Raw genomic sequence first — 23,598 nt, 5'->3', positions numbered from 1 at the left:
TATTATTGTGTTGCCAGTTCAGGAGTAAACAGGATATATTATTATTATTGTGTTGCCAGTTCAGTAGTAAACAGGATATATTATTATTATTGTGTTGCCAGTTCAGGTGTAAACAGGATATATTATTATTATTGTGTTGCCAGTTCAGGTGTAAACAGGAGATATATTATTATTATTGTGTTGCCAGTTCAGTAGTAAACAGGATATATTATTATTATTGTGTTGCCAGTTCAGGTGTAAACAGGATATATTATTATTATTGTGTTGCCAGTTCAGGTGTAAACAGGATATATTATTATTATTGTGTTGCCAGTTCAGTAGTAAACAGGATATATTATTATTATTGTGTTGCCAGTTCAGGAGTAAACAGGATATATTATTATTATTGTGTTGCCAGTTCAGGGAGTAAACAGGATATATTATTATTATTGTGTTGCCAGTTCAGGAGTAAACAGGATATATTATTATTATTGTGTTGCCAGTTCAGTAGTAAACAGGATATATTATTATTATTGTGTTGCCAGTTCAGTAGTAAACAGGATATATTATTATTATTGTGTTGCCAGTTCAGTAGTAAACAGGATATATTATTATTATTGTGTTGCCAGTTCAGTAGTAAACAGGATATATTATTATTATTGTGTTGCCAGTTCAGGAGTAAACAGGATATATTATTATTATTGTGTTGCCAGTTCAGGAGTAAACAGGATATATTATTATTATTGTGTTGCCAGTTCAGGAGTAAACAGGAGACCCCTAGAACGTTGTGACCAACGGACCAGTAATAGTAAATATATTATTATTATTTATTGTGTTGCCAGTTCAGGAGTAAACAGGAGACCGTAGAACGCTGTGACCAACAGACCAGCAGCTCCGCCCGACTGACCTTGAGCACCGTTGCCAGATTTTGCGGGTCAAATAAGCAACTGGGTCTAAGAAAGCCCAGACGAAGCGACTGTATGCCACATCATGAGCAGTTTAAAAATACACACTGGCTATTTGAAAAGAGCCGATCTACAAGCTGGCGACACGCAGCGATGCCACGTGTTGTTAGCTCGTAGTTCGGCTATTCTCTAAAGAAAATCTAGAAACATTATTGTGAATATTTGTGGGAAGCATTTTAACAACCCAAATCTTGGTACATGTACAAGGGTCCCTGGCACAAACTATTTTTAGATGGGGGTTTGTGAACACATATTCATTTGGGGGTTCTTTGAAAAACGGTTGAGAACCATGCAACTACATTTTAGAATAAAGCCCGCCCAAAAAACTGCAAGCCTTGCAAATATAACCAATATTTCCCTCCTTTGAAAAACATATCCACGAAATGAATAACAGTTCACATAATTTCCTGAAGAAATGGGAGCCATATATTGCATCTATTGACAACTGACTGACATAATAAAGAGGATCATCAAACATGTCTAATTGAATACCTTTATTCTTCACCAAATGCTTTCTTCTTCACCAAACTCTGTGTTCTGTGGGGGGAGGGGGGGGGGGGGGGGGGGGGGGGGAAGTGGAGCGGCTGGCTAATGTGTAAATGTAATCTCTAAGTATGACTGTTTTTTGTTTGTTTGATTGTTTTTAGTTTTTGTATTTGTGCATTCTTGATTCTTTGTTTTTATTTTTCTGTATAAACTGCTTGTGATGTAGAAAGGTTTCTATGGGTCTGTTCAGCATTTCTTCAAATGTGTTAAATATTAAAAACTGAAAGCAATAAAAAAGTATTAATCACAAAAAACGACCCAATATTTCCAAGTGACTTTTGAGAGAAAAACAAGCCCAAAGTGGCTTATAATAAGCAGTCATGGCAACGCTGGCCTTGAGCTGGCCTGAGTGAACAGGATCCTTTAACCCATTCAGAACGGGTACACATTATTATGTATCATTATTTTATGCTTTAACTATTGAAAAATAGCAGATAGCTTGTAGATCTGCTATTTTTTTTAAATCGTGACAATTAGCATTTTGACCCGATTCTATAAGTGTCTTTTGAATCCTTCAAAGGTTTTTTTGAAAAACCTATGTTTCTATGTCAGCAATCTGGCCAGCCATCGTCAAAGAAAAGGTCCTTTTCACTTGAACTGGAGCCCAGTTAGTCTGTTCTTGAGAGACTACTATGTCAGTGGTTCTCAAACCTTTTTATGTGAAGGACCCCCAAAATGATATGTATTTGACCCACGGACCCCCATCTCAAAATATTTAGTTCCAGGGACCACCCAGAAGCAAAATTTGAGTTACAAAAGTTCGCTTTGAAAATTCGTACATTCAAAGATTTGCACACATTTTCACGACTTTAAAAAGAATAGCAGATATACAAGCTCACAGCGCGGCACTCGGTGCCGCACTGTGAGCTTGTATATCTGCTATTTTTCACTGGTTAAAGCATTCAATAATTCTAGGCCTAAATGGGTTTTAATCCTTCAGAGTGCCGGCCGTGTGAAGCCAGCAGCCTGCTGGGGTTGGCTGAGGCCAAGGCCAAGGGCTGGAGGAGCTCTGGTGAGGGTCTGGTGCCCCTTTCCCACTGACATGGCCCAACACCACACCACTCCACACCGCCCACTTGTGCCAGGTTATCCACTACAAAGATCTGGGTAGAGTGGTGTTGAAAGCGGTACTAAACGTGGTACTAAAAGTATCCAATCCAGAGTAGGTCTGAGCTGGGCCAAACAGGACCAAACACTTCATAATGACTGATCACTCACTGACTTTTCATTTACACCACCAGGATATAGTAATACATGATAATAGATTCTATTGTGTTATAAGTTTATAACCACTTTTATAGTGTATTATAATTATCATAGTAATACATTCATACTTTATAGTGTATTATAATTAGGATAGTTGTAATACAAATTTATATTGTATTATAATCACAGTTAAAAGGGTCAATTTGTTTCTTATCGACAGTGGTACTTTTGTGTAATGGAATATGTAGATATTGTTATGTGGTGCTGTGTGGTGAGGTGTGGTGTGGTGTGGTGTGGTGTGGTGTGATGTGGTGTGGTGCTAAAGCTGCAGTCGAAAAGGGGCTTTAGAGAGGCAGGGATTGACATTTCTAAAAGGGCACTTTTGGTGAAAACATCGACAATAGCAGACCTCCAAGCTCACAACACGTCGCAGCGGTGCTTGATCCCACACTGAACTATGCATAATCAAGTGAATACTGGAGATGTGGCGTAACGGCATGGATTTCTACACAGAGAGGGCAATTCTTTCAACATAAGATGCTGCATTCAAGTTCAGGAGAGTTTGGACAAGGCAATTCTCTTGAATGCTGCCTTCAGGTATGGCATGGAAAGATGGGGCATTTGCATTTCTTTCACCATAGTAAAAACTGCATTCATGGTCTGGAGAGGGCACTTTTTACAGGTGGATAAAAGGGCAGGGGCTCAAGCCCCCTTTGATGTCTATGTGTGCACGAGCCTGGTCTAGTGAAAGCAGCTAGCCTACATTTACTCCAGTACTGAACTTAAAGGGATATTTCACTTCCCGTTCTGGCGGGTGAAGACACCATGATGGAGCTACCGTCTGGCTGGTCACACACACACACACACACACACACACACACACACACACACACACACACACACACACACACACACACACACACACACACACACACACACACACACACACACACACACACACACACACACACACACACACACACACAGAATCTCCAGGACTGCTACTGTGGAGAGGAGACGGGGTTGAACGGGCACAGCGCGGGGTCTCCCCCCGCCCCCCGCCCCCCGCCCCCGCTGCTGCCCGCTCATCGGTGCATCCCGTCCACATGCTTTCCGGGCACCGCATCATGTGCTGCTGGCTCGCCCCCGTCTGGCCTCTCTCGCCCCCTGCTGGCTCGCCCCCGTCTGGCCTCTCTCGCCCCCTGCTGGCTCGCCCCCGTCTGGCCTCTCTCGCTCCACTAGTCTTCTCTGTGCACTCGGTGCTGCTCACACATCCTGTACAACATCTCAACGTTTTGCCACTTAACCTTTATGTTTCATGGTGACCTCATCTCCCTCTATGATGTGAGATCTGGGGTCCCCTTGCCAACCAAGAATTTGAAAAATGGGACAAACACCAAATTGAGACCCTGCACGCAGAACACTGCAAATCTATACTCCACACCCAATGGAAAATAACAAACAATGCCTGCAGGGCAGAATTAGGACGATACCCACTCATTATAAAAGTAACAAAGAGAGCACTTAAATTATATAATCACCTAAAAGAAAGCAACCCAGCCACGCTGCATAACATAGCCCTCAACCATAGTGAAAACCTACAGGGTTGCCCCCTCAGCCAGCTGGCCCAGGGACTCAACAAACAGAAGCACAACTACCAGACGGAAAAAACTCTGGACCAAACCAGACTATAAGAAAAGCAAAGAGGTTTGGTGTAGAGGGGAAAAAGAGCAGACTAAGTACAGAGGGAAAGTGTATTAAGTATTGACGGTTCAAGTGGTTAAATATCTGACACACAAATTGACATGAATCCAAAATACACTGATGATTGTGGATATGGAATCTATGAACAGGTTGTGGGGGGTCCCTGCTTCATCTCTCTCTCAACTAAGGGGTCCCTGCTTCATCTCTATACGGTTCAGAGCAGTAGATGTGTCTGTCGGTTGGAAACCTCATATGTCCAAAAAAACTGTTACGTTTCCGGATCCAAATTATTATTATTAATTTTTTTAAACAGCTAAATTAGCAGATCGACAAACGTGCAGATCTGCTACTTTTGATGCTTTTGTGTGACGACAAAGTATGATCAAGTTGGGTGTTAAATTACAGCGGGGAAAAAACAGAAAAAGGTGTAAAATGAAGACGAGAGGATTCTGCCCGACCGCGACGATATGAGCTAAATTAATCCACTGTACAGGAAGGATGAAACCATGTGATCTGGTTCTCTGTTCACCGCACGTCACGCAAACACACACCCACACCACGCCTCTACACACACGCACGCACGCACGCACACACACACACACACACACACACACACACACACACACACACACACACACACACACACACACACACACACACACACACACACACACACACACACACACACACACACACACACACACACACACACCACGCCTCTGCCATACAGATGGGCACACACACACGGGCACACACACACACACACACACACACACACACACACACACACACACACACACACACACACACACACACACACACACACACACACAGGCACACACACACACACACACACACACACACACACACACACACACACACACACACACACACACACACACACGCACGCACGCACACACGCACGCACGCACACACACACACACACACACACCACGCCTCTACACACACACACACACACACACACACACACACACACACACACACACACACACACACACACACTGTCACGTTCAGGCCGGCTAGCGAGTGCTCTTTGTAATCATCTGACTGTGGGAAATATACTGTATGTCCAAAACTGTTACTTTTCAGGATAAAAAAAAAAATGTTAAAACTACTGAAACAAAAAATAATCAGATCAGATATCAGAAGTTCTATGTCTCATTGCGGTGTGTTTTGAGCTTGTAGATCATTCTTGATACCCTTTCTGACACTGTAGCATACACCAGGGGTTCCCAAACTTTTTTGTCTCGGGGCATCCCATAAATATTTTTTTAATCTGAGGCATCCCTATATTATAATCTTCACTCCCAGCACCTTATTATAGCATATCGTCGTTGTTGGGTGGAAACCTTGTATGTCCAAAACCGTTCGTTTTGTATTTATCATCTATAAAATGTACTAAACTAGTGAAAACAGCAGATCTACAAGCACACAACGCCTCGCGATTTACCAAAAGACGTACACATTTGAAACTTGGAGATACGAGGTTTCTGCCTGACAGTGATGATATTTTAGTGATTATGTTAAGAGGAAAACGTTGAGATAACAGCCATTTTGGTTAGAACTGACTGAAAATAACTTTGTACTATTTTTTCAAGTGTCCAAATAAATTCCAAATATTATCAAATGATCTCACGGCACCCCTGGACTGCCGTCACGGCACCCCAGGGTGCCCTGTCACCCACTTTGAAAACCCCTGGCATACACAAATATAAGCATAGAAATTGTCCTCACAATGTCTATTTCTAAAATTCATACATTGGTGCAGTGGCGTAGCCAATGGTGGGGCTGGATAGGCCTAGGCCCACCCATATCGTTTTTGTGCCCACTCAAAAAGAACGGTGCGGCCCGGCGTGGCCCGACGTGGCACAATGCGGCGACGCACGGCTATCTAGGAAGCAAAGAAAGACACCACAGATTGATTTGATCATAGCTCAGTCAATTATGAACATATTTCTAAAATTTAAACGTATCCATATTGCTTGGTAAGTCCATTTCCATGACAAATGACTGTCCCTGTAGATATTTAAATGTTGGCTACTGTACAAGCCCACCCATGGTGCCAGGCCTCGCCAGTTGGTAAATCCTGGCTACGCCCCTGCATTGGTGGGGACATTCACCACTCACACCTAGAGCAATACAAATACACAGGCACGCATGCACGTACACACACACACACACACGGGTACACACAAGCAGAGCTTATCCGTCCTTGACGCGTCCCCGTTCTTCTCACTTCAAAGTGCAGAGTCAGTCAAACGCTGTGCAGCCGCTGGACGCTTGGAAAATACATAATGTTTATGACATTAAGTTTTATCCCCCTCCAAAATAAAACTAACCACGCATGAGAGGAATTATAGAGAAGATTACAGAAGAAAAAAAAAGCAATTCTTGTTGGTCCTGCGACTGCATTCACTCTACACTCTTATCAAGACAGGCTAGGAAAAGAGGGATTATGTATATTATTAATTATATTAATTATATTATTATTATTATTATATATGTATGTATAGGCTCCTTATGGAAGAAAATGGTTGCCGTTTATTTGTTTGCGTTGCGTGTGCATGTGCGTGCATTTGTGCGCTCTGGTTATGTATCAACTGAGTTACTACAGGGTTAGGGACCCCTAGGGGGTCCTCAGAGTTACTACAGGGGGTCCTCCAAATCTTTGTGTGATAGAAACCTTTTCCTCCCTTTTTATATTAACCACTTGAACCCTAGCGTCCATATTCTTTAGAACTTTAGCCAAAAATAACAGATCTACAAGCTCACAACGCCTTGCAGCACGAGGCATTGTGGGAGTTGTGAGCCTGAAAATACAATTAACATGAATCCAAAAAACACTGATGATCGTGCTGTCAAACAATGTAACTTTATGGAATCTATGAAAAGGTTGTGTCAAAAGTAGTCTCGCGTAGCCAGACAACTATTCCACAATCTCCAAATGCTATATAGAGTCTGGAACGGCAGCTCCCGAACGGCGAGTATCGGAAGTAGCCACTGCTGCACTGAACTGTAGTCCCATTGGAAACATAACAGAAACACAATAGCTCAGACAAAGTCATTCGAGCGGCCTATTCTTGTTATGGGTGTATAGTTTAAGAACACGTTTGAAAACATCATGGTAAGTAACACCAATAACACCAGAGAAAGATGAAATTACGCCCCCAGAAATATTGAAAGGAGACATAACGCTTCCAGTAGGACATGTTATTGCTACTGCACCAAGGGAGCGGTTGCGTCACATCCGCTTTATCTCGCACTCATCGTTTCTATTTCCGTTTGCCAGACTGTTGACGGGAGCATTTGCCCAAATCACGGAGGCAACAGTCTGGCCTCGCGAGACTATGTCAAAAGTAACAGATCCTCAAGTCAAAGTTAAAATTGCCCTGAAAAACCACTTACAGGCAGCAGCCGTTCGCAACTGGTAAAAAAGAATCTAGCCCAACCCTACCCTCCCCTGCCCCTTCTTTGTATATACTGTTTGTTTTGACTTACTGTCTTCTATTTTGTTTTTCTTTACATATCTACTGCATAGTACTGTGTTCTATTTGTCTGTCATTCAATGTTATATGAGATACTTCAATGGTTTCCAGTGGAAATAAGCTTAGTCTTTTCATGGATCTCCTTTTAGTAGACCTTGTACCAGTGAACTGTACCGTCATGAAACTGTACCTTTTCCTATGCAAACTTCTAATAAAGTCTTCAATCAATCAATCAATCCACTGTACGAAATTTGGATCCGGAAAAGGAACAGTTGTGGACTCTCCATTCCGACATGTCGCCACTCCGACAGTGACTTCTTATTGTCGGAGTGGCAACACTTCCATAGAGGTTAAGGTTAGGGTTAGAGAGAGGGTTAGTGTCTGTCGGAATGGAGAGATGCACCCGTGTGAGGTTTCTACCAGACAGACACCATAATATATCCTTTAATGGATAACGATAATGTATTCCCCGCAGCAGCCCATAAAACTGCTATTTACTCATTTATTGTCATCTAATGACTCCTGTCCATATTATAGGTACAGCCTGCAGTACCAAGGTCTGCCTCTAGTAGTCGTCCATGTCCAGGAGGAGTCACCATTAACTCTTAATTTATGCTCTGCCCATAGACTGTAAAAAAAAAATATGGACAGTGGAAAGACATTGGTTTCTATGCTGCGCAAATGAAGCTTTTTTGGCCATTGTACGGGTGACGCCATCATTGTAGAAATCAACGTTCATTGGTAGAAATGGTACCATCTCGAATGCTATTGGCTGCCAACGGTCACGTGCAACCGTAGGGATACATGGGACATTTAAAGCGCACAAAGAAGAATCATGAAAAGCCTATGATCACAAGCCCCTCCTACAGCATACCCTGCTATAACATCAAATATAACGTAAATTGGACCATATTTTCACAAAACGCATATCATGGGTGACTGAAAAAAAATCACTTCCACTCTGACTGCATTTATCAGTCAAATCGACAGGTAAATTCTCTCCCTTTTGGCCCTGCCAGCGGGGGTTCTATTGTCTTCCAAATGTGAATTAGCATTTCAATTGACCTCTCAAATGGGGAGCGCAAAAGGTGTGAAATTCTCTCCTTGCTTCTGGGAGGGGGAGGAATGGTTGAGACATGTGTTTATGACCGATAAGTAACAGTCAGAGTGGTTTAATGGTATATTATTTCATACTTAGGAAACGTTTCAGAAGGGGGAAAAAAAACAAGAACATATATCTTGAGTATTTAGGAGCAGTCATGGAAGGGGACATTTCTGAGACCTTCACAGGGAGAGTTATTGCACTTTGCGATCTCAAAATCACCTGTCTTAACACTCTTACTGCCTTTTAATCTGAAGGTTGCTTGGTGCCTTGGTGCCGCGCCGTTTCCTCCGTCGGCCGCCGCTATTATTTTGAAGGGCCGGAAGGGGGTTATTTTAGTTTTTTTGGATTATCACTTGACGGCAACAATTACGTCATCTAGTCACATGACAGTGTGAGCCCAAAAGAGAAACATGGCTGCGCCCTGCCGTGTGTATTGTTTACATTAGACCTGGCTCAAAATGGCTCAAAATGTCTCTTTTGGAGTAAATGAAGTCTCTTTATGGGCCTCTCAATGGATTTACTATGGAGGACGTTCACTTCGCGTGCACGCCCGACGTGCGTTGTAAACAAATCGCGGACATTACCGATGCGGGCGCGACGGGATCGACGTACTGTAAGTAATTATACCTTTACTGTATATACAGTAAGATTCACAGTCCTCACCGTCAACGGCACCATGATTTTAACCCTTTCAATGACGGTGAGGACTGTCAACGGCAGCAGAACAGTTAAGAAAGACATTGGTTTAAGAAAGCATCTGTCTGTAGAACTACTGTCACTGTTGCATAATCATATCGGGGCAGAATCTTTGCACAATCGACACAGAAAAAGGCCCGTTTTCAATATGCATACATACTGTATATCAAAATATCAAACTTATATCGGTTGCATATCGGTTATCGTTGGCTGTCCCCTCTCTCAAATCGGTTATCGTTTCGGACACCAAACACCCCTATCGGTCGGACACTAGTGTATATAGACAATGTTACCAATGGTTCCTTTACAGCGCTGTCTGTCACTTAGACCCCAGAGTAAAGTGTTCGGAGCACAAATCCCCGAACCACTGATGTTCAGAGAGCGTTCTAATGGCTCCTGGCTGGCTCGCTTTAATCGCTGCAAACACTCTTTTTAATCAGCGTGTGTTTAATGAGAGCTTATACAGCACTTTGCCTCCAGCGCTGCCCTTGACTTTCTGCTAGCCGGGCCATTCCTTCATCCATTCATTCATCCACAACACAGTGGGACGCCGTGCGGACGCGAACACAAGCTCCGACATCTCTGCGACTCATGTCCTCAAACTAGGATTGTCACTGTTGAGCAGAAACCTCTTGTTTCCATTATTTCAAAGGAAGGCCCTGCTTGATCATAACGCAGCGCCACACAAAAGCATGAAAAGCTCAAAAGTAGGGCATTCACCGAATATTCGAATATCAAAGTCTCTATTCGACGTTGTTCACCGAAGTCTAATATTCGCTTATTTATAAAAAAATCGTCTATTCACATACTTTGGGGTCGAATAATTCGAATACTAAAAATCACTATTCATGAATGCGTTTCTCAAAAGCAGCAAATTAAAGCAGCAGATCGACAAGCTTGATGCTTTTGATGTTGAGTCCTGAAAAGTAAAATAGCTGATCTACAAGCCCAAAACGCGTCACAGCATGCATTGTGGCCCTCTGGAGTGAAGGTGGACATATAGTGGCCCTCTGGAGTGAAGGTGGACATATAGTGGCCCTCTGGAGTGAAGGTGGAAATATAGTGGCCCTCTGGAGTGAAGGTGGAAATATAGTGGCCCTCTGGAGTGAAGGTGGAAATATAGTGGCCCTCTGGAGTGAAGGTGGAAATATAGTGGCCCTCTGGAGTGAAGGTGGAAATATAGTGGCCCTCTGGAGTGAAGGTGGAAATATAGTGGCCCTCTGGAGTGAAGGTGGACATATAGTGGCCCTCTGGAGTGAAGGTGGAAATATAGCGGCCCTCTGGAGTGAAGGTGGAAATATAGTGGCCCTCTGGAGTGAAGGTGGAAATATAGTGGCCCTCTGGAGTGAAGGTGGAAATATAGTGGCCCTCTGGAGTGAAGGTGGAAATATAGTGGCCCTCTGGAGTGAAGGTGGACATATAGTGGCCCTCTGGAGTGAAGGTGGAAATATAGTGGCCCTCTGGAGTGAAGGTGGAAATATAGTGGTCCTCTGGAGTGAAGGTGGACATATAGTGGCCCTCTGGAGTGAAGGTGGAAATATAGTGGCCCTCTGGAGTGAAGGTGGAAATATAGTGGCCCTCTGGAGTGAAGGTGGAAATATAGTGGCCCTCTGGAGTGAAGGTGGACATATAGTGGCCCTCTGGAGTGAAGGTGGACATATAGTGGCCCTCTGGAGTGAAGGTGGACATATAGTGGTCCTCTGGACGTGATATGTGGTCGGTAACATTAAAAGTACTCAACCCATCGAATCATTACATGCCTACAATAGCCACATGAGGGGCCATGTCAGGGACCCCCAGGGTCCACATCAGGGGCCGGGGGTCCCCCTTGGGTGCCTCAGGCGCACCGTTGCTTAAATACACACCAAACCCCCCACACTACTGCCAGGCACACTTTTCAACAGTCACACTGTTGCTCCAAATGAATACCAGAGTCAAGGTCACAAGGTCACCACCCAGGGCTACGGTTAGGGTTAGGGTCAAGGTCACAAGGTCACCACCCAGGGTTAGGGTTAGGGTCAAGGTCACCAGTTCACACCCAGTCCTCGTCTGTGAGTCAAAGTGTCCCTGAACTGCTGGCCCCGAGTGGCTCATTGTAACCATCAGCTGGGTGAAGCTGCAAACAAAGGGCTCTCTTTGAACTTCCTCTAAACCCCACTCTCCATGTGTTGTCCTTTAAAAGGATCCTCTAAACCCCACTCTCCATGTGTTGTCCTTTAAAAGGATCCTCTAAACCCCACTCTCCATGTGTTGTCCTTTAAAAGGATCCTCTAAACCCCACTCTCCATGTGTTGTCCTTTAAAAGGATCCTCTAAACCCCACTCTCCATGTGTTGTCCTTTAAAAGGATCCTCTAAACCCCACTCTCCATGTGTTGTCCTTTAAAAGGATCCTCTAAACCCCACTCTCCATGTGTTGTTGTCCTTTAAAAGGATCCTCTAAACCCCACTCTCCATGTGTTGTCCTTTAAAAGGATCCTCTAAACCCCACTCTCCATGTGTTGTCCTTTAAAAGGATCCTCTAAACCCCACTCTCCATGTGTTGTCCTTTAAAAGGATCCTCTAAACCCCACTCTCCATGTGTTGTCCTTTAAAAGGATCCTCTAAACCCTACTCTCCATGTGTTGTCCTTTAAAAGGATCCTCTAAACCCCACTCTCCATGTGTTGTTGTCCTTTAAAAGGATCCTCTAAACCCCACTCTCCATGTGTTGTTGTCCTTTAAAAGGATCCTCTAAACCCCACTCTCCATGTGTTGTCCTTTAAAAGGATCCTCTAAACCCCACTCTCCATGTGTTGTCCTTTAAAAGGATCCCTAGCTAATACCACAAATAGGAAAAAATCTATTTGAATTCGAATTGGGTTTCTAACATGGTAAGATTCAGAATCGATTCTCATTTTTTTGCGACCGCCAGGTCGCAGTTACTGTCAAAACCTCGACCAGCTGTCTGTCTGTCTGTCAGTCTGTCTGTCAGTCTGTCTGTCACACGTCACACTTTTGCCCTGCTCATATCTCCGCAACCGTTGCCCCGATCCATGCCAAATTTTGCACACACACTCCTTGCCTGCCAAATCACAACCTCCACCCATCAATTCACACATGACCCTCTTCTAGCGCCACCATGAGGCCGATTCTTGCAAAACACATTTTTGGACACAGCTCCTACAATTTTTGCCCTAAAATCACGCAAATCGGTACACAGTATGTCTACACTCATGTCATCAACATGGATCTGTCTCATATAACGCCACCTTCAGGGCGATTTTTAAAAACACATTTTTGGACACTGCTCCTACACATTTTGCCCTAAAATCACGCAAATTGGTACACAGTATGCCTACACTCATCTCATCAATATGGATCTGTCCCATATAGCGCCACCAACAGGCCAATTTCTTCAAACAGATTTTTGGACACTACTCCTACACATTTTGCCCTAAAATCACGCTGCGACCTGACGGTCACTTATCTCCCGATTAGGGAGTCTTACTGGTTTTTAGATATTATGTTTTGTTTGTACAAGTTAAAAGAATGTGTGCAAGCATGAATAAATCAGACATGTTGTCTTGGATTTACCTTTGTGTGTTTACATTATTGCAATAAGTTGATAAAACCTTTACAATTTTAAAAGCCACGTAAATGTACTCTGCTTTCATGCCAGCAGACTGGAGTAGATCCTGATATCCTATTAATTGAATAGAGAATCGTTTTGAATAGAGAATTGTTTTTAAATCGGAAAATAATCGTTTCTGAATTTGAATCGTTTGGATTTGAAAGAATCGAAAAAAAATGTGTGAATCATGACCCCAAGAATCGATTCTGAATCGAATCGTGGGATACCCAAAGATTCGCAGCCCTACAATATATGCCTTATACATTATAATTGTCCTCTATAACTACAGTACAATGTAAAATTAAAAACACCTTAAATATTGTATTTCTTCTAGAAATAGATCATCTTTTACTCAGTAGGGGAAAGCCTGTCGCAAGTTGATGATGTCATAAAACCATGTGTGGTCGATCCCTCTCTCTCAGCCAGGCGTGTCACACCCATTCATTGTGAGTACGACGGGACACCCCCACTTTCATAAAACCGAGATCTCATCCCCCCCACCTTTTTGGCCGGGTGCTTTTTTTTTTTTTTTTTCTCCCCTGCGCACACAAACGTAACCTCTCAGTGGCATGTAGGGGCTATTTGGCTACTATTTTCCAGGACAATTTCAAAATAAACATGTTGAATGATCGATTGTATAGATGAAAAAAATAAAATAAAGGCTCTTGTTTTGAAATGCGCTTCTGTTCAGAGAGGAAATGGCTTTCATAGGAAGTCCCTTTAACGGTCCTCCACACTCTGTCGTCAGTGCGTATCTGGACTCGTGGTGAAATAATAACACAGGCATAAATTAAAGGAATATAAACAGAACACCAAGACAAGACCATGTAGGCTATAAAGGCATTAAACATCGTCTCATCGTCACTCAGTCAGGCAGCAATTGGTGAGTCTGTGGCTGTGGCTTTATTAGAGTTTGAGTAATGATGATGGATATGCTATGCTGCTGCTGCTGGCTAACACTGTTTGGGCTAGCGTTGTGGACACATTGTATGGGTCCTGAAAATAGCAGATCTAGAAATTCGAGAGACAGCCGCTGACAGCTGCGTCTCCGTCATCAGACAAATTCACAACGCAGCGCGAAGCAACTCGTTGTGAGCTTGTAGATCGGCTATTTTCGCTTTAGGCTAAGTCTGTGATGTCGATATGGGGACTAGAGTTCTTCCTTGAATCTCTGATTAAAACAAAAATGCCCTTGGCGAATATGGGTCTGGCCCCGCCCCGCTCAATTCTGAATCCATTTCCTCTCCCCCAATCAGGGCCCAGCATTGGTCTGGTCTAACCAATCGTGTCCAGAGCCATTTTTTTTTAACCCAACCCCTTGGAAATTAAAATTCTGCCCGCGACTAATTATCTGATACGCAGTGAGGAATTATCTGATACCCCAGACCAGACAAATATCTGATACGCAGTGAGGAATGAGTCTGAGCAACGCCAGGCTAGAATAAAAAAATCAAACCTCGGTTCGAAGTGAAGCGGTGAACTTTTATGCTATGTGTTCTAGAGTTATGAACTCTGTGATCTATACATTCTTTATATTCTGAATGAATTAATGATTTTATCTGGAGGGCCGAATTATCATGTGAAGCTTGACCAATCCTCAAAGTATCCAATCATCAGACCGGGAGGGACACTACACACATATTCTGGACGTACAGGATGGATAAAACCTGTTCATTCTGAACTGAAACGGCCATATATGGACATGGGATGGGACACACATTTTGTTTTTGAAAAAGCCTATTCATTCTGGACTGATATTCTGGACGTACGGGACAGATAAAACCTGTTCATTCTGGACTGAAATGACCATATATGGACATGAGGTGACAGACATTTTGTTTTTGAAAAAACCTGTTCATTCTGGACTGAAATGACCATATATGGGCGTGGGACACACAAAGCCACTCATTGGAAGCGGTTTTCACCGCTTCAAAAACCCATCCCCACACACGCCCTACAACAGCTCTCACCTCGCACCACGATGGCGGTGGACTTCTTGGCCGGGTTGCCCACGTTGTTGCTGGCCACGCAGCTGTAGACGCCCGCCTCGTCGGAGGAGATGGCGGGCAGCGTGAGCGTGCCACCCTTCACCACGCTGCGGCCGGGCAGCGTGTCGTTGGCGCTGAGCCAGTGGAGCTGCGGCGCCGGCTCGCCGCCCGTGGTGATGCACACCAGAGACACCGTCTGACCAGGGTTCACCACGATGGGGTCTTCAACCAGCAGCTTGATGGAGGGGGAGGCTGGAGGAGGAGGAGAGAGGAGGGTTAAAGACCTGATCTATACTAGTGGTCCTCCTAAAGACCTGATCTATACTAGTGGTCCTTAAAGACCTGATCTATACTAGTGGTCCTTAAAGACCTGATCTATACTAGTGGTCCTCCACCAGCAGCTTGATGGAGGGGGAGGCTGGAGGAGGAGAGAGGAGGGTTAAAGACCTGATCTATACTAGTGGTCCTCCACCAGCAGCTTGATGGAGGGGGAGGCTGGAGGAGGAGAGAGGAGGGTTAAAGATCTATACTAGTGGTCCTCCACCAGCAGCTTGATGGAGGGGGAGGCTGGGAGAGGAGAGAGGAGGGTTAAAGACCTGATCTATACTAGTGGTCCTCCTAAAGACCTGATCTATACTAGTGGTCCTCCACCAGCAGCTTGATGGAGGGGGAGGCTGGAGGAGGAGGAGAGAGGAGGGTTAAAGACCTGATCTATACTAGTGGTCCTCCTAAAGACCTGATCTATACTAGTGGTCCTTAAAGACCTGATCTATACTAGTGGTCCTCCTAAAGACCTGATCTATACTAGTGGTCCTTCACCAGCAGCTTGATGGAGGGGGAGGCTGGAGGAGGAGGAGAGAGGAGGGTTAAAGACCTGATCTATACTAGTGGTCCTTCACCAAGACCTGATCTATACTAGTGGTCCTTCACTAGCAGCTTGATGGAGGGGGAGGCTGGAGGAGGAGAGAGGAGGGTTAAAGACCTGATCTATACTAGTGGTCCTTAAAGACCTGATCTATACTAGTGGTCCTTCACTAGCAGCTTGATGGAGGGGGAGGCTGGAGGAGGAGAGAGGAGGGTTAAAGACCTGATCTATACTAGTGGTCCTCAACCTGATCTATACTAGTGGTCCTTAAAGACCTGATCTATACTAGTGGTCCTCTTAAAGACCTGATCTATACTAGTGGTCCTCCACCTGATCTATACTAGTGGTCCTCTTAAAGACCTGATCTATACTAGTGGTCCTTCACTAGCAGCTTGATGGAGGGGGAGGCTGGAGGACGACGAGAGAGGAGGGTTAAAGACCTGATCTGAAAATAGCAGATCAGCAAGCTCACAATTTGTCACATTGCGACACATTGGGAGCTTGTATATTTGCTATTTAAAAAATATTGAGAAAAAAAAGAAAATGTTATATTTTTGAAACATTTTAACAACATAAATCTGTGTGGAGGTCCCTGGCACCACATATGTTCAGATGGGGGTCTGCGACTGTGGACAAAATATGTTATTCTGGGGTCCTTGATATGAAAAGATGTGGGAACCACTGGTTTAAAAAAATATTAGAAAGTAAGCCCAATAAGCAACTACACTATTTTTTTAGAGACTCAAATTGCTTATTATAAGCAGACATGGCAACACAGGTTAATTCAGAGCCCAGAACGCCAACTACTGACACTTTGATACACCAACACGGAGCTTTGTCATCAGCGCGTCATAGCTGGGGGCGGAGTCGAGCGTGGGGGAAAAAAGTCACCGACCCCCATTAGTAGAATGGGGGTTTCCGTGTTTTTCAAATCCGATTTTTTAATAGTATAGCGATGTTTTAATTAATTGCAATGTCTTACATTGATTCCTTGGTTGCCAATGGACAAAAAATTATGCATTTAAAATTAAACAGCATTGGGATTAAATATTGTCTGACATTATTAAGGACTGGTCGCATCATCAAAGACCATGGGGAATCTAGACTATCTGTCTGGTATTAGACACCGTTACATTTTCTACATGATAAATTAAACGAAAAAACGAAAAGCACAATTATTCAATGATGGTTATAGAGCACATTAAATGAATTCCAGTTGTCTACAGCCATTAACAGCTTGTTATCATGCAAGGATTTACACACTGACACGACGCAACACAATCCTATCCTAGTTTCAAACCTGCAGAAAATACTTTTAAACTGGCGTCGATCCTGCCATATATTCAAAGATCAGGTCTCTATCCTACTCACTACGACGTGTTCTATAAACATCATTGACGACTTAACGACTGTTGTTTTTTGATATTATAGTAAGTTTAATTCTACCAGGTTAAAGACATAATGTAAACAGGTTTTGTAGCATAGACTAGAGGGTGCTTATTGTGCAACTTTGACGCATGCACGGGGGATAATCTGAGTATGATTATAAACCACTTAATTACATTGATTCCTTACTGCAAATGGGCAAAAAACTATCTGCAGTAGCATCGGGATTAATTATTGTCCTTATAGGACTGGTCGGATCAATGCCATGGTTATCTGACTGATTTAATCACCTGGTAAGAAACACACTTTCACATTTTCATGAACATGATCCGATATCAAAAAACAAAGGCCATTAATTCAGCAATGATGTTCATGGAACACGGGAAGAAGGACACAGGAGGAGGATGCCATTGTAAGTGTATTAGGCAATGGGAATGGTTTAATATTGTGGCAAGTTTAATTGATCATATCTCATATTAATATTAGTGTCTCTACCAGGATTGAACACTGCATGTGCAAACATGTTTTGTAACACAGGGAGTAGAGTAGATGGAGAGAAAAACAGATCTCCGATCTCATCTCATGCTTGTGTAACTTGGATATAGCCTACAAAACGGACAGATCTCCCCATCTCAGTCAGTGCTTGTGTAATTTGCGGGGAATATATTAATCTGACTCTGATTACAAACCACTTTACTCCGACTTCTATGTCCTATATGCCAAGGAGAACATAACCCAATTGCGAGCTTGTTGATTTTTGACACTGCATAGATTGGCAACTTGGTGTAGTAGACTGAATTATGTGGTCAACGTAAAGAGTAAAATTAGGTCCCGTTTTATTCCAGCGGTTTTGAAGAGGCAGGAGGAGTAGTTTTAGACGAGGTGGCGAGGTACAGTAGCTCCGTAGAGCACAGCGGTGCGTTAGCCAGTCATTCATAATAGGCTTGTTATCTTAATAAGTGAACTTTCCGACTGTGGTCAACGTAAAGAGTAAAATTGGGTCCCGTTTTATTCCAGAGGTTTTGAAGAGGCAATGGTAGTAGTTTAGACGAGGTGGCGAGCTACAGTAGCTCCGTAGAGCACAGCGGTGCGTTAGCCAGTCATTCATAATAGGCTTGTTATCTTAATAATAAGTGAACTTTCCGACGGCAAGTGAGCGATTGCGTTCCAGAAGTCGTTCTGATGGATTTTTCTTGCCTGTCGAGTGTTTTATCGTCCAAAAAAAATCGCTCTGAACGTGATTAAAACGATAGTATACTGTATACGCTGTATTAAGTCAATGGGGAAAGGCGCTCTATTTTCCCCCACGCTCAAAGTGGATGTGACGTTTATGGGCGTTCCTTTCTAGCTCCGTGTTGGTGTATGCAAGGACAACAGGAAACCAAATGATGTTTTTTCAGGCCAGCTTTTTCAGCCTCCGCCTCTTTCAGGATATGAACAGGAAGCCGGGGGCGGGGCCAGGAATAACGTGAATACCAGTGGTTCTCAACCTTTTCAGGCCGCCACCTCCAAAATAACCATATTTTAATAACTGGGGACCCATCCCCCCACCTACCCTGATGAGCACTAAGAGTTGAGGCATTACATTTTTGTATAACACGGTTCTTGCGAGGCGTTGTGAGCATGTAGTTCGGCTATTTTCACAATTTCTGCCTCTAATATTTGACAGTTTGTCCAATGTGTAATTTGTCATTTTAGTGGTGGTTAGCGTACCCGTCTTGTTGGTGAGTCTGAAGATGACGCTGCGGTCGGGGATGCCGCACACGTTGCGCACCGAGGCGATGCAGCTGTAGTTGGCGTAGTCCTGGGGACGCAGGTTCTTCAGCTTTAGGATCTTTGTCTCCCCCTGCAGCTCAGAGACAAGAACAACACTGGTGTGAAAAAAAGCACATCCACACATCGAACCAGGAGGGAAAAAACACACACGGCCTGCGGTCAAAGAAAGAAAGAGCATTTAAGTACACGGGTGGTTTGTGAAACCGACAGTGGGTATTTTGTTTTACATATATGTAACGGAGGTGATCCGAACCTCCCCACCCGAGTTCGAAGTCCAATATCTTAACCACTCAACCAAAGAGACATCTCTTTGGTCTGGGGGAGATACTAGACTTTTGAGGCTTCAAGGCTGGGGCTGCGACTCTCTCCGTCACATATAGGCCTAGAATTATTCAATGATTTAACTCATTTACTGTCTTTTAAAACATCGACTTTCAGGGTTGTCTGCCACGTTGTCCTGAAATGAGACCGGAAGCACTTCTTCACGGGTGATTAGAGCCTGATTAGCGATAAACAGCGATTGTACTTTTAAGTGTTTTATAGTGATTAAAGCATATTAAATTCTCAGGTTTATCTGGCCTGGCGGAGAGGATTATCGGGTGAGGCAGTAAATATAACTATTTAAAAATAGCAGATCTACAAGCTCGCTGCGTGCTTGTAGATTGAGACTGCGTGCTTGTCTTTGAATATATATAGTATATATTTTTAATAGCAAACATTTGTAACTCAAATATTTGCTTCTGGGTGGTCCCTGGAACAACATATTTTGAGATGGGGGTCCGCGGCCAAATACATGTAATTTGGGGGGTCCTTCACATGAAAAGGTTCGAGGACCACTGATTTAGAAGAAGGATTTAGAAGACAATTATAGAATCGGGTCAAAAATATTCAAAGACTTCACGAAGACTTCACAATTTTTTCAAAAATAGCAGATCTAGAAGCTCGCAGCGCGGCACAGAGCTTGTATGTCTGCTATTTTTAATAGTTAAAGTATAAAATAATGGTTAAAGTGGTTCAAATTGCTCAATGGTAAAACAGTAAGGTAAAGTTACATAGCGGTGCTTTAAGTACAGTAAATGTACTTCAGTTTACTTTCCTGTACAGTACATATTGAACCAAGAGAAAAACACACAGCCTGTAGTCAACAGAAGTGCAACGTACGGGCGGTTTGTGAAATCAAACGAACATAACTCCTCTCTAACGGCTTAACGGCTAAAAAGCAAAGGTCACAGCCAGGAGTGATTATGATTATTCATAAGCGACAGCGTTGCAAATTCACTCTGAACTGAACTGGGTCTCCATTAGGAAAGAGTTCTGTTCAGACAGAGTTTTCCTCTTTCTATATTTTTTATCCCATGCACGATTTTGCAGCCCATTTTCACCCAGTGCCAATTGCCTATGTAATCCTGGGCTCTGCTCTCCCTCTGCCGCGCCTGGGGAGACAACAGACTGACCTCATGCTTCCTTCTATATATGAGTAGTCCAAGTTGTTTCTTTCCACCTGACAGGGGGGATTTCCCCAGTTTGGACGTAGCGCGCGTGGAAGGAACACGTTATTCCAACCAGTTCCTTTCCCCTCCATCAGGCGCCCCGGCTGGCCAGGGGGAGGCAATATAGAGACCAGGATTACTGCATGTTTTTGTGAGGGTATCAACCCTAGGAGACACGGGGAGAACATGCAAACTCCACACAGAAAGGCCCTTTTGCCAGACAGAGTTTTCTTCTGGTAAATTATCTTCTCTGTCGGGTGAAAACCTACAATTTACAATTTAGGCATTTAGCAGACGCTTTTAATCCAAAGCGACTTGCAATAAGCAGGTAATATACATCAATATAATAAGAAAGTTAATACAGTATGTCAGAACATCAACAACAAAACAACAATGCATAGGAATATCAATCTAGAAAAACAATATCATAGGTAGACCACGCCTAAAAATGCTATCTAGCTTCATGTGTGGTCATTGAGGGAAGGGGAGTGTTACAGTAGTGCCTTGGGTTTAGGTGGAGTCTGAAGAGGTGAGTCTTCAGTCCACGGCGGAAGCTAGGGAGTGAGTCTGTAGTTCTAATGGAAGCTAGGGAGTGAGTCTGTAGCTCTAATAGAAGCTAGGGAGTGAGTCTGTAGTTCTAATGGAAGCTAGGGGGTGAGTCTGTAGCTCTAATGGAAGCTAGGGAGTGAGTCTGTAGTTCTAATGGAAGCTAGGGAGTGAGTATGTAGTTCTAAAGTGCGACAGGGAGTTTATTCCACAATTTGGAGCCAGGAGAGAGAAGAGTCTCGGACGAGTGGATTTTTGTCCTGGGGTTTTTAGCGAGGGTTCTGTCAGCATCTGTGTTGGCTGATCTGAGTGACGTCCAGAAAAACGTTTCAGGATTCAAGGTCAAAAGTAGTGAAAGTAGCTACTTTTGACGCTTTTGTGTGGCGCTATGGTATGATCAAGAAGGGGTGTTGATTTATAAAAAAAATAATAATAATAATAACCCACCAAAAGTTAAAATATGCAAATCAGAGGTTTATGGCCGACGGCGACGTTCTGTAAATCCTGGATCACCAGGTCAGCATGGCAGGGGGCTTTTCATTCTGCACCGTCCTTTTTAGCTCCGGGGAGGATCATTCGTTTGCCGGCTCTCGCTCGATTGCACCGTGGTGTGTGTGTGTGTGTGTGTGTGTGCGTGCGTGCGGGCGAAAACACAGGGGAGACACGCATGCACGCACGCACGTGTCTCCCCTGTGTTATCACCCGCCGGGGCAATCAGAAACTGAGGGGGGGGGGGGGGGGGAGAGACGTGGATTGGGGTGGGGTCTGCAATCAGGTGTGTTTGTCAGTGTGTGTCAGTGTGTGTGTGTGTGTGGGGGGGGGGGGGGGGGGTGGGAGGGGGGGGGGGTGATAAAAGAGGGGGAAAGAATGGACGAAGTCGTCACACGTAGAATTGGACGGAGGGATTGATTCGATATCGTCACCGTTTAGCAGAAAACCTCTTCTCCATATTTTAACTTTGCAGTGTTTTTTTTACTTGATCATGCTACAGCGTCACATGAAAGCAGATCTACAAGCTCAAAAGGTGGTGGCGAAGCAATGCGTTTCGAGCTTGTAGATCTGCTGCTTTTGACGCTTTTGGAATTTAAATCCTGAAAACAGCTTTGGACATTACGAGGTTTCCACCCCGACAGAGATGGTGTGAGAGAGAGAGAGAGAGAGAGAGAGAGAGAGAGAGGTGCCCATGGGAGAGCTGGGGAATGGGGGGGGGGGGGGGGGGGGGTTCTTATACCCATTTCAAACCGGTGTCCCTATTTTGGGACATGCCATTATAGTCAAACACGTATTGTTTTCCAACTCATTTTCAGCAAATCTTTCAACAAAATACTGTATCTAATATGGTCTGCTATTTTTTTTAATGTTAAAGCATAATAACATAATAATACGCAATAAAGCGTACCCGGTCTAAACAGGCTTAAGACCAGCTTCGTGGTCCTGTTATCATGTGGTCCTTTTCATTACCAGTCGTGTGCGATCACAGACCACTTCATTAGTATTAGATTAAGGACCCCCCCTCTGTCTGTCTGCTATCAGAACATCATCAGTGTGGTTGGTATTAAAAGAAAACCAGACCGCAGGCTGTCCTCACAACATCACAGCATGGGGGAGGCTGGGAATCAATCTGGGTGCAGAGAGCATGAGTGGCGGTTTGTGGTCTGTCTACTTATATTACTAGTAAGACACCTCAGGGCGACATACGACCTCGCCCTAAAGGGCCAATTATTGGCCATCTGGCCAGTGATGTATATCGGACCAGTTACCCATATGTGGAGATCCATGTACTGTATATAGTACATCCCTTTTATGCCCATAAATGGATATCCCTGTCTGAACCAGCCACACACATATGGGCTGTCTTTCTCCATATATGGGCATTCCCATATGAAGTCCTGTTAGATATGGGCTTAATATTGATGACATCAGGGATCTCCATAGATAGGTTAGAGTGGTTCCCATGACATCACAACATACAATATATTTTATGACCATACATGGAGATCCCTATCTGAACCAGCCACACAGATATGGGCCATGTCTTGGCCATCTGGCCAATGATATATATCGATGACATCAGGGAATACCCATATCAGGGAATACCCATATATGGACTTTTACATAGGTGATGTCACCTGTGATATCACATGTGATGTCACAGTGATGTGTCAAGGGAACCTACACGGACACGCTGTGACATTTCTCATGGTAAACTGCGACCTACGGTCACAACTAT

At 43.9% G+C, this 23,598-nt stretch overlaps 1 protein-coding gene across 1 annotated transcript in view; it reads right to left on the bottom strand.

The window, feature by feature from the left end:
* The window catches only part of LOC308301206 (MAM domain-containing glycosylphosphatidylinositol anchor protein 2), a gene marked incomplete at both ends in the record, with an annotated part of 355,705 nt that overhangs the window by 289,459 nt on the left and 42,648 nt on the right, over positions 1-23,598 (bottom strand). The window contains 2 exons of the mRNA XM_080745102.1: positions 15,288-15,557; positions 19,270-19,402. Coding sequence (XP_080601228.1) covers positions 15,288-15,557; positions 19,270-19,402 — 403 coding nt within the window. The remainder of the gene's footprint in view (positions 1-15,287; positions 15,558-19,269; positions 19,403-23,598) is intronic.

Source organism: Nannobrachium achirus, assembly GCF_963921795.1.
Source record: "Nannobrachium achirus genome assembly, chromosome: 16".
Classification (NCBI taxonomy): Eukaryota; Metazoa; Chordata; class Actinopteri; order Myctophiformes; family Myctophidae; genus Nannobrachium; species Nannobrachium achirus.
The sequence above is the reverse complement of the archived record's forward strand: the minus strand, read 5'-3'. Positions and strand labels throughout refer to the sequence as shown.